At 29.1% G+C, this 15152-nt stretch overlaps 1 protein-coding gene across 1 annotated transcript in view; it reads right to left on the bottom strand.

Annotated features, from left to right (window-relative positions):
• The window catches only part of Pgi (glucose-6-phosphate isomerase), a 52205-nt gene extending 37917 nt beyond the window's left edge, over positions 1-14288 (bottom strand). Inside the window, exons 1-5 of the mRNA XM_043052754.3 lie at positions 13953-14288; positions 13759-13852; positions 13542-13679; positions 8152-8286; positions 2371-2517 (exon numbers count right to left, since the gene is read on the bottom strand). Coding sequence (XP_042908688.1) covers positions 2371-2517; positions 8152-8286; positions 13542-13679; positions 13759-13852; positions 13953-14080 — 642 coding nt within the window. The 5' untranslated portion in view covers positions 14081-14288. The remainder of the gene's footprint in view (positions 1-2370; positions 2518-8151; positions 8287-13541; positions 13680-13758; positions 13853-13952) is intronic.
• Positions 14289-15152: the final 864 nt, after the last annotated feature.

Raw genomic sequence — 15152 nt, 5'->3', positions numbered from 1 at the left:
CATGACTTTCCAGGTGCGGATACCCTGTCTTAGGCATGCTGATTAAAACACAAAGGCAGTGAACATTTTAAAACAAAATTATGTTATTTAGAAAAATAGATTGGAGCGTAAAATATAGTTGCTGCCCACTAGTTGGTATTACTTATGAAAAGAAGATAAAGGAGCAACTACTAGCCCAAATATTATTCTTCATAATGAAGGAAAAGATGGAAAATTTTTTTTATTCCCTGTAAATTTTTGAGCTGCAATGAATGCAAATGTTTATACCATTTTAAAGTACTTAATTTTAAACAAAATACAAAGTTTGAACAAAATTCTTCTTGGGTTAACAAATTTTAAATAAGTCGTATATTTAAAACTCGATTTCTTGAGAACCGTTCTACCAATTACATTTAAATTTTGTAATTTGTCATTGAAAATAATATACTTAACAACGTAATACAATTCAAATCCCCTTCATTAGATAAGATAAATCATAATAACTATTATTTAGCAAGGAACAATGGTTGAATAAAGGAATTTCATAATTGTGTGCAAAAACTTTTTGATTCACTTAGCAATTTTTAGAAGCATTGTGAAACATGCAAAAAGTGAAATTAACTTGAAGGGGTCCTTGCTGTGCTGTATAAATTATTGGAAGAATATTTTCTTCCGTTTCTTTCCTTACCAGAGCAAAACTCTCATTGTAGACAAGATTTCAAAAACTTTTTGAGATAAGATTTCTTTAATGATTTTCTAATATGGTAAAACCTTGCTACATTAATACTTTTGGGACCCAATATATAACAGGTGGGCTGAAAAGTTCGTAGGCTATCATAGAGAAAAAAAATTTTTGATAAAATTTCATTTTATTATTCAATATAGTTTCCTTCAAGGGCGATACAACAATTATAGCGGTCATATAATTTTTCGATACCATTTTTATAGTACGATTTGTCTTTAGCCTCAAAATAGGGCTTAGTTTCGGTGACTACTTCTTCATCGGCGCTAAATTTCTTTCCAACGAGCATTCTCTTGAGGTCTGAGAACAGGAAAAAGTCGCCGGGGACCAGATCTGGAGAATATTGTGGATGCGGAAGCAATTCGAAGACCAATTAATATAATTTTGCCATCGTTTTCATTGACTTGTGACACGGTGCATTGTCTTGATGAAACAGCACTTTCTTCTTCTTCAAATAGGGCTGTTTTTCTGCGATTTCGTAGTTCAAGCGCTCCAATAATGCTATGTAATAGTCGATGTTGATGGTTGTTCCTTTTTCAAGATAGTCAATGAATATTAACCATGAGCATTCCAAAATACTGATGCCATAACTTTGCCTGCTGACTTTTGCATCCTTCCAAAGCTTTGGAGTTGGTTCTTCTCAAGCAGTTCACTCACTGATGGCGATTGGACTCCGATGTGAAATTATGGAGCCATGTTTCACCCATTGTCATATATCGACACATAAATTCAGATTTATTATGATTAAACAGCTTCAAACACAGCTCAGAATCATCAATTCTTTGCTGTTTTTGGTCAATTGTGAGCTCGTGCGGCACCCACTTTACCTAGAGCTTTCTCGTACCCAAATATTCATTCACGATATGTCTAACACTTTCCTTTGATATCTTCAGAGTCTCAGATATTTTGATCAACTTCACTTTACGGTAATCTAAAATTATTTTGTGGACTTTTTTGATATTTTCGTCGCTAACAGCCTTTTTGGGGAGTCTATGGAAAAAATAATGTTGAAATTTGGAAGAAAAAAAATTGTTTTACAGGGGTTTATTGTTTCAGAGAATATCGTAATATCGAGAGGAGGATAACATTAATTCATATGCAAGTTCGTCCGGACCACGAAACATTACTGTAATAGAGGGAGTTATTGCTGTATCAGATAACATAGTAGCGAGAGTTAACTATATTTCTAAAAAGGATACAACCATCTTGCTTAAGACGAATGTCAAGTAGCTCAACTAAACAAGAAAAAAAATCATAAAATGAAAAAATAATTGAGATACATCTTTTCTGCTTAGGCAAAGATTACATTGTTATTTACAAACAAGCAAGAACAACTTATTGGTTAGGTTGATTAAAAAAAATTTTCTGACATGACTAAATTTTTCTATTCATATAGTTTCTTATTTGAAGATCTTCACTTCAAGTTTGAAAAGTCAAGTAATGGGTACACAAAATAACCATAGTTGAGTATGAAAGAAAATATTGTTACAGTTACAATTTCAAAGACCTGGAAAATTTTATTTTTGTTCTTAATTGTAAAATAATTAAAGAAGTATTGTAAAATTAAATGAGAGCAACTGTGTAATGACTTAGTATATGATACTCATATATAAGTAATAAAACTTCAGAAAAAAGATTTCAGGAATTACCTTTGAAGCTATAATAAATAATGTTGTTTCTGGATTGAGTTTTTTCAAAGTTTCAGCAAGATGGGTGCCATCAATATTTGATACAAAATGAGCATTGGGTCCTTTTGTGTGGTATGCCTTCAGAGCTTCTGTAACCATCAAAGGCCCCTATTCACAAATATAAAATAAGTAACATGAAAAAAAGGTACAATACAGAACTTCTTATCTGTAAACCAGAAAACCGGAACGAAATTCCATAAATTTCCCCCTCCATTTCTAAAAAAAAGGAAGAAAGTATATATTTCTGTATATATTTTTAATTTTGTTTTTTTCTTTCCTTTTTATCTTATTACACTTATGTATTATGCGTGACTTTCTCGTTTTTTCTTCTTTTTAAAACTATTCCTAAATAATATTTATTAAGTTAGGTTTGATAAACAATAAAAGAAAGTCGTTTTGTAGTGAATCAGAAAACCGGAAAAATCAGGACTTAGCAAAATCAGGAAAACAAATCCGGAATAGCGATGCTCCCGATCGGTTCTCTACTGTATTTCAAGACAAAAATGAGTTACTAATTACCAAGAGTTCTTTTGAATTCCCCCAATTTCCATATTTTACCGTAAAATGACCGGACACAAGGCAGTAACTAGACAAGAGACTTTTCTCCAAAGTCTGCTAAATTCTTGTCCTCAACATTTTCGTTATATATAAAGTTTTTTAATGCTTAATAAAAAATAAAATAAAAATAAAATTTTTAATTTTATAGAGTCTTATTACAAAAATCAAGAATCATTTCACTAAAATTTGAAATTTTCTTATCACATTAAAATTTTTTAAAATTTCAGTGAAATGATTAAGATTTTCACTAAAATTCAAAAAAATTTTAATGTTTAAGATTTTACTTATAATAGTAAAATCTTAAGCATTAAAATTTTTTTCTCTAAGGTCTGCTAATTTCTTATCCTTAACATTTCCTTTAATTATATAATTTTTTTATGCTTAATAAAAAAAAAATTTCAAATTTTTAATTTTATAGTCTTATTACAAAAGTCAGAGACGTAAGAGCGATGAGAGGTGCCGACGCTGGATCAGATCACTACTTGATTCTAGCAATATTAAAACTAAAATTAAGAAAATCATCAAAGAAGACGGGACATAAAAGAATAAGCTATGACATTGCTAAGTTAAAAGCCAAAGAGTGCAGACAAGAATTTTCAATCGAGTTGAAAAATAGATTTGAGCTGTTAAAGGAAGAAGAAAATCATGGCAACACTCAGCAATCAGAAAATGAGGTAAAAGAAAAAGTTGAAGAGACTTGGGAACATATTAAAAACATTTATTGCGACGTAGCAGAAAAAGTGTTGGGTAAAAAGAAAGGAAAGAAAAGCAAAGAATGGATAACGGGAGAAACATTAATACTAATTGAAAGCAGAAGGAAAAAGAAAATACAGATGGAAACTACAAAGTCTGAAAGATTATTTAATCGGTATAGACAGCAGTATAGTCAAATTGATAGAGAAGTAAAAAAGTCAGCCAGAATAGACAAAAGGAAATATTTCACAGACCTTGGCACTGAAGCTCAAGATGCAGCGCAAAAAGGACAAATAAGTACTTTCTATCAGAAAGTGAAACAAATAAAAGGAAATAAACGAAATTCGCAGTGTGCAATACGAGACAAAAACAATAAGTTACTTCCTACGGATAAGAGGATCGAAGAAAGATGGAGAGAATATTTTGAAGATATGCTTAACGCACACCATGTTGAAAATTCTGAGCAACTCCCAAATGTTGCATTAAATGTAGCATCTACTGTAGATTTTTCTTTGGAAGATATCTCACTGGATGAGGTACAGAATGCCCTGAGGGCCACAAAACCAAAGAAGGCCGCAGGGAGAGATGGAATCGTGGCAGAGATGCTTAAGGCAGATTTTGAAACCGCTACAAGACAGTTGCAAAAGCTCTTCAATGAAATCTGGAGAAATGAAAGAATACCAGAGCAATGGAAAGAAGCAGTAATAGTGAAAATTCCCAAGAAAAACGATCTAACAAAATGCGAAAATTGGAGGGGCATTAGCCTACTTTCCATACCGGGAAAAATATTTGGAAGGATAATTTTGAATAGACTAAAACATGAAATTTATGGAATTTTAAGAGAAGAACAAGCAGGTTTCCACAGTGGAAATGGGACAATGCAGCAAATCTTTACACTTAGAAATATCATTGAGCAAAGCTTAGAATTTAACACCTCTTCATATAAACTTTATTGATTTCAGTAAAGCTTTTGATTCAGTTAAGAGAGAGAAATTATGGGAAATTTTATCACTTTATAATATACCAGAGAAATATATTAACATAATCAAAGATATGTATGATAACAGCAAAGCATGTATAGAAGTAAATGGAGAATTAACTGAATTCTTTTTGGTAAAAACTGGCGTGAGACAGGGATGTTTTTTATCAGGATTTTTATTTACACTGGTGATAGACTGGATTATGCGAAACAGCTTGAAAGATGAAAAAAGAGGAATAAGGTTGAATTTCACAACTACTTTAGAAGACCTTGATTTTGCTGATGACATCGTACTTATTTCATTCAAATGTACAGACCTTCAGCTTAAAACAGACAAATTCAACAAATATTCAAATAGTGTAGGTTTATTCATAAATAAGAAGAAAACTAAAGTAATGAGAATATATCAAAAGAAAAATGACAAAATTAAAATCGAAAATCACGAAATAGATGACATAGAGTCATTTAGCTATTTAGGTTCTATTGTAGATAAAAAAGGTGGAAGTAGTGAAGATATTAGACAGAGAATAATCAAAGCAAGAACATGTTTTAAGGGATTACATAAATTTTGGAGAGAGTCAAATACTGAAATAAAGACAAAAATAGTTGTTTACAACGCTATTGTTAGAGCAGTACTATTATATGGCGCAGAAACCTGGAAACAGACTAAGATCAAAATGCAAAAATTAGAAACCTTTCAAAACAAATGTTTAAGATTTATTTTTAAAATTTTCTGGCCTTACAAAGTATCAAGTCAAAATCTATTAAAGAAAGCTAAAATAAAAACAATAGAAGATGAAATTAAAAAACGAAGATGGAGCTGGCTCGGACATATCCTTAGAATGCCCAAAGAAAAAATTACATCTGTTGCGCTTACATGGGCCCCTGATGGTAAAAGAACAAGAGGAAGACCCAGACTTATCATCCAGCGCATGTTTTTGGGCGAATTCAAAGAATGTAGAATATCTGGCTGGGAGGAAGCAAGATCTATTGCTAGAGACAGGAGGCATTGGAGGGATATGTTAGAGGCCTTAAGTGCCCAAAGGCACTTAGAGGATAAGTAAGTAAGTACAAAAGTCAAGACACTTTTTGAGCAAAATAATAGTTTTGCTGCAATATTTTGTACATTAAGCAAATTTTAATTGAATCTATTTTTTTTAAATAAGATTAAATTTTACTTTAATAGTCTATTGTTTTTAGAGATAATCAAATTTTAGTGAAAATCTTAATCACTATAAATTTCTAATATATAATGATTAAGATTTTCACTAAAATTTGATTGATGAATGATTAAGATTCATGATTAAGATTTTTCAAATTTTATTAAATGAAAATTTTTACTAAAATTCAAAAAAATTTTAATGCTCAAGAATTTACTTTTAATAGTAAAATCTTAAGAATAAAAATTTTACTCCAAGGTCTGTTTATTTCTTATCCTTAAAATTTTCTTTAATTATTTTTTCTTTAATTATTTCTTTTAATGCTTAATAAAAAAAAACAATTCAAATTTTTAATTTTATAGAGACTTATTACAAAAGTCAAGACACTTTCTAAGTAAAATAATAGTTTTGCTGCAATATTTTGTGCATTAAGCATATTTTAATTAAATTCATTATTTTATTATTTTTTTTAAAAATAAAATAAAATTTTACTTTTTTTAGCCTATTGCTTTTAGAGACAACCAAATTTTAGTGAAAATCTTAATCAAAACTCAACTCAAATGTAAAAACTAAAGTTACTGTGAACACTATAATCAATAGACATTTTTATATTTGCACTGCTTTGACGATATCATGTATGTGCTACTTGGGATACATATGTTCTAGAATCAAACCAAACTCATATATTGTCACACCACTATCTCAAGTTGTAAACATCAAACATCACAGGTTATCAATCTCTTATAAAATAAAATGCTAGAGTCACATAAACCATATAATGGTTTTATGTTTATAATTAAAAAAGTAATTTACACTACAAAAAATTAAAAGACAAGAGAAATTTTTCTGTGTTAACAAGTATTAAAGCATCAACATAAACTATTCTAAAAAAAGTTTTGCTAATGAGTATGACAGTTATATTTTTCTGTAATGGTCTAATTGGAGGATTAGTAGTTGTTTTGAAAAATATAAGAAGTTCTAAAAATCAAACAAATTTCCTTTAGAGTAAGTTTACATGCTGTCTTTAAGTATACAAAATTATCCTAGAAAACATATGAAACAGCATGGATAGTAAAATCTTACATGCATGGATGGAATAACTATTACTATTTGAAATCATTTCAACTTATGATGCAACAACATTTCTTGAGAGAATTAAATTTAATTCCGAGAAAAAGTTTTAAATTTATTACATACTGAAACTAAAACATATTTTTTTAAAAGAGCTAATTCTTTTAAATAGTGATATTTTATGACTTATGATACTTAAAACTTATCTTATCTAAGAGGCTATAGGATTTTTTTTAGCTATTTAATTTATCGATCAAAAAGATAATTAGTAAATAATTTGTCAATGCATTTAAACAGTTACATTAATATCCAGTTTAGTTAATACTTGCAAGTTATACAACACATAAAAAGTAAAATTTATAAATAAACACAAAACAATGAACTGCACTTTAAATACCTGCAATACAGCTAGTTTATAATAATGCTGAAACAAGATTGTCACTCAAATCTGGAAAAAAATTTCTCTGTGTTTTTCCTGTACATATTATACACAAGATATAATATGTATGTATTATAGACAGGAGCTATATTGGGAAAACTATACTACTAGTTATAATTGCTGAAAAAAAGGAACAGCAGAACGTACTTAAAACAAATAATGTTATAGTAAATGAACTAGTTTAATATAGCTGGAATATCATCCTTAAATATCCTATAGATTACACTTTGGTTACCGTTCCTTAAGAGACGGAAAAAGAAATAAAATTCCCTGTATTTTAGTAGTTTCTAAAGAAAAATTCAAAATTCCCTGTTATTCTTGGTAATTTTTTAAAATTCCCTGTATTTTCCAGATTTTCCCTATTCTTCCTGTGGAGTGGCAACCCTGTGAAAACTTGTCATTAAAATTATTTGACTGAATTTCTATAGAAAATGAATTTCTATGAAAAAAAAATATTCAGTTGCAATTACAGTAGGAAACCGATTATCCGGAACGTTCGAGACCATCGCTATTCCGGATAACTGATTTTTCCGTTTTTCTGAATCGCTACAAAAAGACGTTTTTTTATTGTTAAACCCAATTAAAAAAAAAAATATTTGGAAACAATCTTAAAATGATGGTAAGGTAAACATCTTTTAAAAAAGAAAGAAAAATCGTAAAATCTTATGAGGAAAAAAAAGTTTTTTTTTAAAAATGGCGAGAAAATTTATCGAATTTCGTTCTGGATTTTTGGTTTTCCGGTTTTCTGATTTCCGGATAACGGGTTCTGTACTGTACATATAAAAGCATACTGATTTTTTTTTTTGCTTGTTGAAGAAGATATAAAAATTTTTTTTATTTACCAAATCTGATCCACCGATACCAATGTTGACCACATCTGTTATTGCTTTACCAGTGTAACCCTTCCATTGTCCACTTCTAACACTCTCTGAAAACTCTCTCATATGATTTAAAACAGCATTCACTTCAGGCATAACCTTAAATTAATAAGTTTTTTTGCTCAATTCAGATAACAAACAAATTTTTACTTTTACAAAGAAAAAAAAAGAAAAGTTATTATAGCATTCCCATCATTTTGAAAGTTCATATTTGCAGACTTTTAAAAGTAAAATCATTTACACTCATTGGAACTTATTTACATTAATTGAAATGAATGGCTTGTTTGAATTGGAGTCCAATTTCAAACAATTCATTAATTCAAAAAATTTTTCTCACAAATTTTAAAATTTTCTTAAACTTTGCAAATACAACATTTGTAAATTGATAAAATTGCCCAAAAAGAAAGAAAGAAATGATATGACTAATGTCCAAACTAATGTACTATATAATTACTAATTATGTTGATAAAGCTATAGCTGAATTTTTATTTTTATTTTTTCTTCTAATATCAGACTGAACAACATCAAAACAACTCGACTTGATACTTAAAAGACCAAAATAAAATAACAGAAACAGTTCTTGTAACGTAATAAGTTCTCTTGAAAATAATTCAAGCGCAGGCTGAATAAAAATATCTTTCTCGTAGTTAATAACAAAATATGATGCTAAAAATATAGTGTGCAAATCAAACTTATGCAAAATAAATTAAACAAAATAAGTTTTTCATTTAAAAATGTAAGAATTAAAAAAAAACTTATTGGATTGTGTAGATAATCAACAAAAAAAAAAGTTCATGGCATTAGTCAATGACCATCTTTTTGTGTTACTGGTTTCAAACACATTGATTCGACTAAAAAACTTGTTTTTAAACTCATCTATACTCATTTCATGATGTTTGAACGTGACGATATAATATTTAATGTGGATAGGAAACAAATCAAAATCCTTTATATGAAGCAATTATAGTATTTATTGTGCTTTAAAATCTAACGTTGGTGTAATTAGATACAACCCAGTTAAAAATAAACACACACAAGGATATTGTTGATATCAAATTGATTAATTTGTCTAAAACTTTTGTAAAAAAAAAAAAAAAAAAAACATTCCTATCTACTATAATTTTGTTGAATAAAGAGATTTTTTGATATTTATGTAGTTTTTAAAAAAAAAATCTGAAGCAAACTTGGCATTCAATTGTTTCTTTTTTAAATCTGGCATATAAGCACAATTCATTTTTAAAGAAAGAACATCAAAGTTAGCAACAGGAAGAAATTGAAGATCAAGCATAAAGAAAAAAGTATATTGTTTTAAGCAATGCATACTGTTATTAAAAAAAAATTTATCAAAGACATAGAACTTCTATTCAAAACTAATAAATTTAATTTATTCTTTTATTGTCAATTGTTTGTTTTCTCCATAGAAAGTATAACATAAAAGTTTCAAAAAAAAACTTGTAGGTAAAAAAATATATATAAATCAGTGTTAAGGACTATTTGTTACAGAACAGAATGGTCAATAAAATAACTTCCAAATTTTATTCGAGAGACAATGATCGTAGAAGTATCTCAATAGTGGGATTAGGGTTCTCTCCCTTTTTGTATGTATATATTAGGGGTGCACAACCTTTTTGAGTGAAGGGCCACTTGCACAGCAGGTAGATTAGCGAAGGGTCGCACACATATTTAGTCATGTTAGCGGCAAATATGATGAATTTTATCTAAATGTTAGTGTTCTAAGTACTTATTATTTTTATGAGTAAACTTAATAACATATCAGCAAAAAATTAAAGGCTTTTAATCATTTGAATTTATTTAAAACTAAAAGAAACAGATACTTTTTTCAAAAAACTTTTTACATTTTTCTCGATAATTAATTTATCAAATATATATAGGTATACATAAATATTAGGGGGGAAATAAATTCTAACCAAAAAGAAGCATACAGAATAAAAGTGCAAAAAATATAGGCCACTTAGAAAAATATAAATTTGAATTAACTATTTTAATTTAAGAAAATTTATATTGTTTAAACAAAAAACAAACTAAAAGAATTTTTTTGTTGCGCTCAGAAGTTCCAGCGGGCCACACATCAACAGTTGATGGGTCGCATTTGGCCCGCGGGCCGCAGGTTGTGCACCCCTAGTATATATATATATATATATATATATATATATATATATATATATATATATATATATATATATATATATATATATATATATATATATATATATATATATATATATATATATCTATATATATATATATATATATAATATATATAGTGAACCATCAAGGGACCGAAAATTCGGTTCACTACCGTTCTGCAAACAATTTTAATTAATCTTTCCAAGCTCTCCCCTTTTATTACCCATTATTTAAATAAATGACCAATAAAATGAATAGAATTGACTGAAAAATAATATGTAGTAACAAAAATGTGTTAAATTTTATTTTTTATTACTCTTCGCCTTGCATACAAAAAAAAATAGTAATCTTTAGCTGATGCGCAATCCTCAACATCAGATATGGAAACTCTTCCAGACTCTCTCATAATTTTTCCTGAATTTATGTTATTCCGGGTTTTAAACCTTTAAACCATTCGAGCACATAAAAGTAATCTCACCAAATCAAGTTAATCGTCACAATCTCACAAGTTCATCGTCTTTGATTTCAAGCATTTGTCCAGATTGCGGCTTCTTTGAATGCTGAACCAACTTAATAATGCTATTCAATAAAGAAGCAAAAAAGAAAAATGCTTATCGCTACATTCCATGCCGTAGATGGTTTTAAAAATCGGTATACATATTTATTTTGAAATAGAAACTTCAAAATTATTACAAAAAAATAAAGAAAACAAATCAGCCGAAGACAGAAAAAAGTTCATAATATCTATCCTTTTCTCTTGTTTTGGTTCACTATATCCACAAAAAATAACATTATACGTGTGTAGCAAGGCACGGGAGCGAACATTTCTTTCACTATATCCGGGACTTCACTATAGCAAGTTTTGACTGTAACACAGAGATCTCCCTAAGAATGAAAAAAGGACAAGGTGGCTCCCCTCTGAAAAGGGCAGTCTGAGTTTTGAAAGGGTAACACTGTAAAAATTTGAAAAACTGTAATAACTTAAGACTGTAAAAATTTATCAAAACATCCTATTATGTACAAACTGAATTTTATCCTCAAAAATTTTTAAACTATTTTATGAGTAAAATTCAAAAAGTAATTCTCTCTCATTATCAGATTAAGAGAAAAATTTGTGAATTGTAAAAATAATTACAGGCATACTAAAAGGCAATCTGCATGCTTTTTTTTTAAAGAAAAGTAAACTAAGAAAATGATAAATTTATAAATAACTTCAAAGCTTTTTTTCTATAATTTAAACTGAAAATTATGAGCACATAAACCTTTAAAAGGTAAATTATTTTTTATAAAAAAAAGGAAGTATTTGTTTATTGTAATTTATCATAGAACTTTAACCGGTTAAGAGTTATCCCAACAAAGTAAATATTTGTAATAGCAATCAGAATTAAACCTATAAACACAGATAATTTGACCAGTGTGTAATTGTTATTTAAAAAGTGAATTAATTTTTTTCAAAATGGAATATGAATAAAACAAAAGCAATCTTTTTAAGAAATGGTGGTTTATTTTTACAAAAAGGGTGCATTTCATGGGATCAAAGGGAAGGCAGGGCAGTTGTCTTTACAGTTTTTTTACATCAAACTTACGTTGAAATTAAATTTTACATCAAATTGTGTTGACTCAAGGTTTGTAATTAAAATAATAAATAAAATATCTACTTAGTATTCTAAGGTGATATTAATATTAAACCTTTCCTGCTATTGCTAAAATGAACCCTTCACCTCTTTGGTGAAAAATATTTGAGTTTTTTTATAAGAACCGAAAACTAAATAAGAATTTTAAAAAAAACGATTTTTTTTTTTAAAAAGAGAATTGCATTGGTAATCGTGTAAAATGGTCAGAATTAACTATACAAATAGAACCGGAAATAAAACTTGTGCTACCCTGTATCAATTCTCCCTCTTAAAACAAACATCTTTTTTGGGATCTTTCAGTTAAATAATTTTTGATTTGAGTGTAACAATCTTTATAATTCCACTGTTTAAAATTGATAACACTCTGACTCAAACTAATAATAAAAAGATGTGCAGTAGAAGATTTACGTAACATGATTCGATTAATTTTAGCACATTAATGTTACAATCCCAAAAGTAAAGCATAATTGATAAGTTTGTTGGATTTTATTTATTATACTTTTAATAATACAATTATTGTAATAAATAACAATAAATCCATAAGTGCATATTTATAAATAATAAATACATAAGTGCGTATTGCTGTATAAAAGTATTAAAATTATTTCAAATTATTAATATTGAGCAGTTCCAGAAATATGCACTTAAGTTTTATAAAATGCAAAGGCTTAAGTTTCAAGGGGAGATTTCCGTATCCTGATCTGTGCCAGATCAATTGCCAAGTCTTGGTAACTTCAGTGGCCCGTGAAAAACTAAAAAATCAACCAACTCAAAATGTATAACTTGTAACCATCCCCTGGCAAATATCTACATGTTTTTTGTTTTTTTTTAAAAAATTGCAAGTTTAAAATCTAGTTGGCACCTTGGCGATTGTAATTGGTACAACAGATCACTGTACTGAAATGTCGCCCGTTTCAAGGTTTGCCCACAAAAGATTTCATGCTGCACATGTAAATGAAGAAAAAACGATTATTGGAGAAACAAAATTTCTTATTCTAAACTGTAACTGGAATAATTTTTAAAAAAATTCTAAAAATGAAGTTTTACCACTTTAAAATCTTTATTGTTTTGCTCTTAATCATTTGAGTACAGTGCTTTGTTTGTTATTCTGGCCTGCCTATTGTACCAACCATAAGCAAAATGTTAATACTAAGCTCTTAAACTTATTCTGATTATTATACATTCTAGAAATTAATACATAAAAATAAATAACAGCACATCACAAATACATATCAGAATTACCAAGAAATAATAAATCAATTTTCTACATTAAAAAATCATTACAGCTATACTGTTTGAAATTTCAGCTTTATGTTATTATTATTATTATTTTTTTTTTTTGCGGTGCAAAAACTACTAGCCTTACAAATTTTAAATTAAGAAGGTGTGTAGAAAAATGTACAGGGAGTATAATGCAATAAAACAATTTATTTAGCTCGACAATTATTAAGAGTTAAACTAGCAGTTCAAAATACCATTGGAATCTGTAATGTTTAAAGATAAATAACTATAATGTTTTTAAAGATAAATTAAAACACAAAATTTAGTAAAATTCCAAAATTAAAAACTTACATCTTTTCCGTCTACTAAAATGGGAAGATTATTTCTGTTTCGTAATGCAATATGTAAAACAGCACGATCTTCAGTAAAATTAATCTTTTCACCCTTAAACATCGCATCTCGGAATTGTTCCACATTTCTTTGCTTTGCCTGAAACAATTGTTTTTAAAAATTAATAATAATGCTTGAATAAACTAAAAGACTCAAAAGTAAATTAAAAGCACGTTACCAAGTCGATTAAAAGCTTGAAAACTTTGTCATCGATCAGATTTTTTGAAAAATCAAGGAGTATTTCTCCAGGGGCAGGAGTAAGTAAAGTAAGGCTAAGAAGGACAAAGAATTAATTTAAAGAATGCTAGACTTTTCAACTAAATTTAAAGCTAACATAGCAACTGACTATAATCTTAAATAAGCTATACAAACCTATATTTATTAAATCTGTCAGGATCGGCAGCAAACAAATCCTTCAAAATAAGGGTTTTCTTATTATTGTCAAAATAACCTTTCAATAGCTTGTATGCTTCAGTTTCGGTTAAAGGTGTTTCAGCCATAATTTACCTTTTCGATTAAAATATTAAAGATATTTAAAATTAGGTTGAAGGGATCAATTTAAAGGAGTCATTCAAATGACCTACCTAAATACCGTCAAGGAAGACAGAAACAGGAACCGGAAATACAGACGATTTCGCAAAGAGGCTTATTTTTCGAAATTTAATTTTGGTTGGTTAACCGTGTGAAGCTAAACGCAGATGGCGCTACAGGTTAAAATTCGTCATAAAACTTCCGGTTTACTACTTCCGACTGATTTTTACGCCGAAACTTGAAAAAACGCACCATCCAATCTTATTATATACTTGAGTTTTGAATGCAACACATTCTTTCAATCTGACTTTTAACGAAACGAACAAATGAATTCCGAAAAGATTACAAACGGTTCTATTTAACACTATGGCCATATAAGGGATAATATTCAAAACATGGTTAACCTTTCACTTTATTTATGGCTGTGACATTCAGAGCCAGACTAAGACAGGGACATACGGGGCTGCTGCCCTGGGCCCCCTGATTAGAGGCGCCCCCCAAATCGAATAGAAAGTTTATTTTTTGTTTTCTTCTTTAATGAACTTTTTTTTAAAGCGAAATATCAGTTCAGTGCAAAATCAGTCAGAGGCGGGTCGTGGGTGAGAGTCCTCTTGCCGTTAGGCTAATCGGAGGAGGTTCTCGTGGCTTTCCTCCCAATATTTGATCCAGAAGTTCCCTTGTCTTCCGGATTGGGTTCAAAATGACAATTCCATGTAGTTGAACATGAGTAGTTGCAAACCCGAAAATTGGGTCGGCTGTTTAACGACGGTCATAAAATGATATCCTTAATGCATGTTTTCTTCTCCAGGATAATAAGTGGGGACAGTGAGTGAAACTCATCAGATAAACATGCGCGCATCTATGCCAATTTTTTCCAAGCGTCTGTACATGGTTTGCTTCGAAACTGTGGTACCGGTGACTGTAGATAGCCGAAGGGACAGGGTGAATGCTGTGCTCCTTCTTTAGTCAGTTGTTGCTAACTATCTGTCTTCATTCGGTGTTGTAAATCTGGGTTCACGAGTACAGTAACGTCTTCTAACA

Source organism: Parasteatoda tepidariorum, chromosome 9 (assembly GCF_982258835.1).
Source record: "Parasteatoda tepidariorum strain Cologne lab strain chromosome 9, Ptep-v5.0, whole genome shotgun sequence".
Taxonomy (NCBI): Eukaryota; Metazoa; Arthropoda; class Arachnida; order Araneae; family Theridiidae; genus Parasteatoda; species Parasteatoda tepidariorum.
The sequence above is the reverse complement of the archived record's forward strand: the minus strand, read 5'-3'. Positions and strand labels throughout refer to the sequence as shown.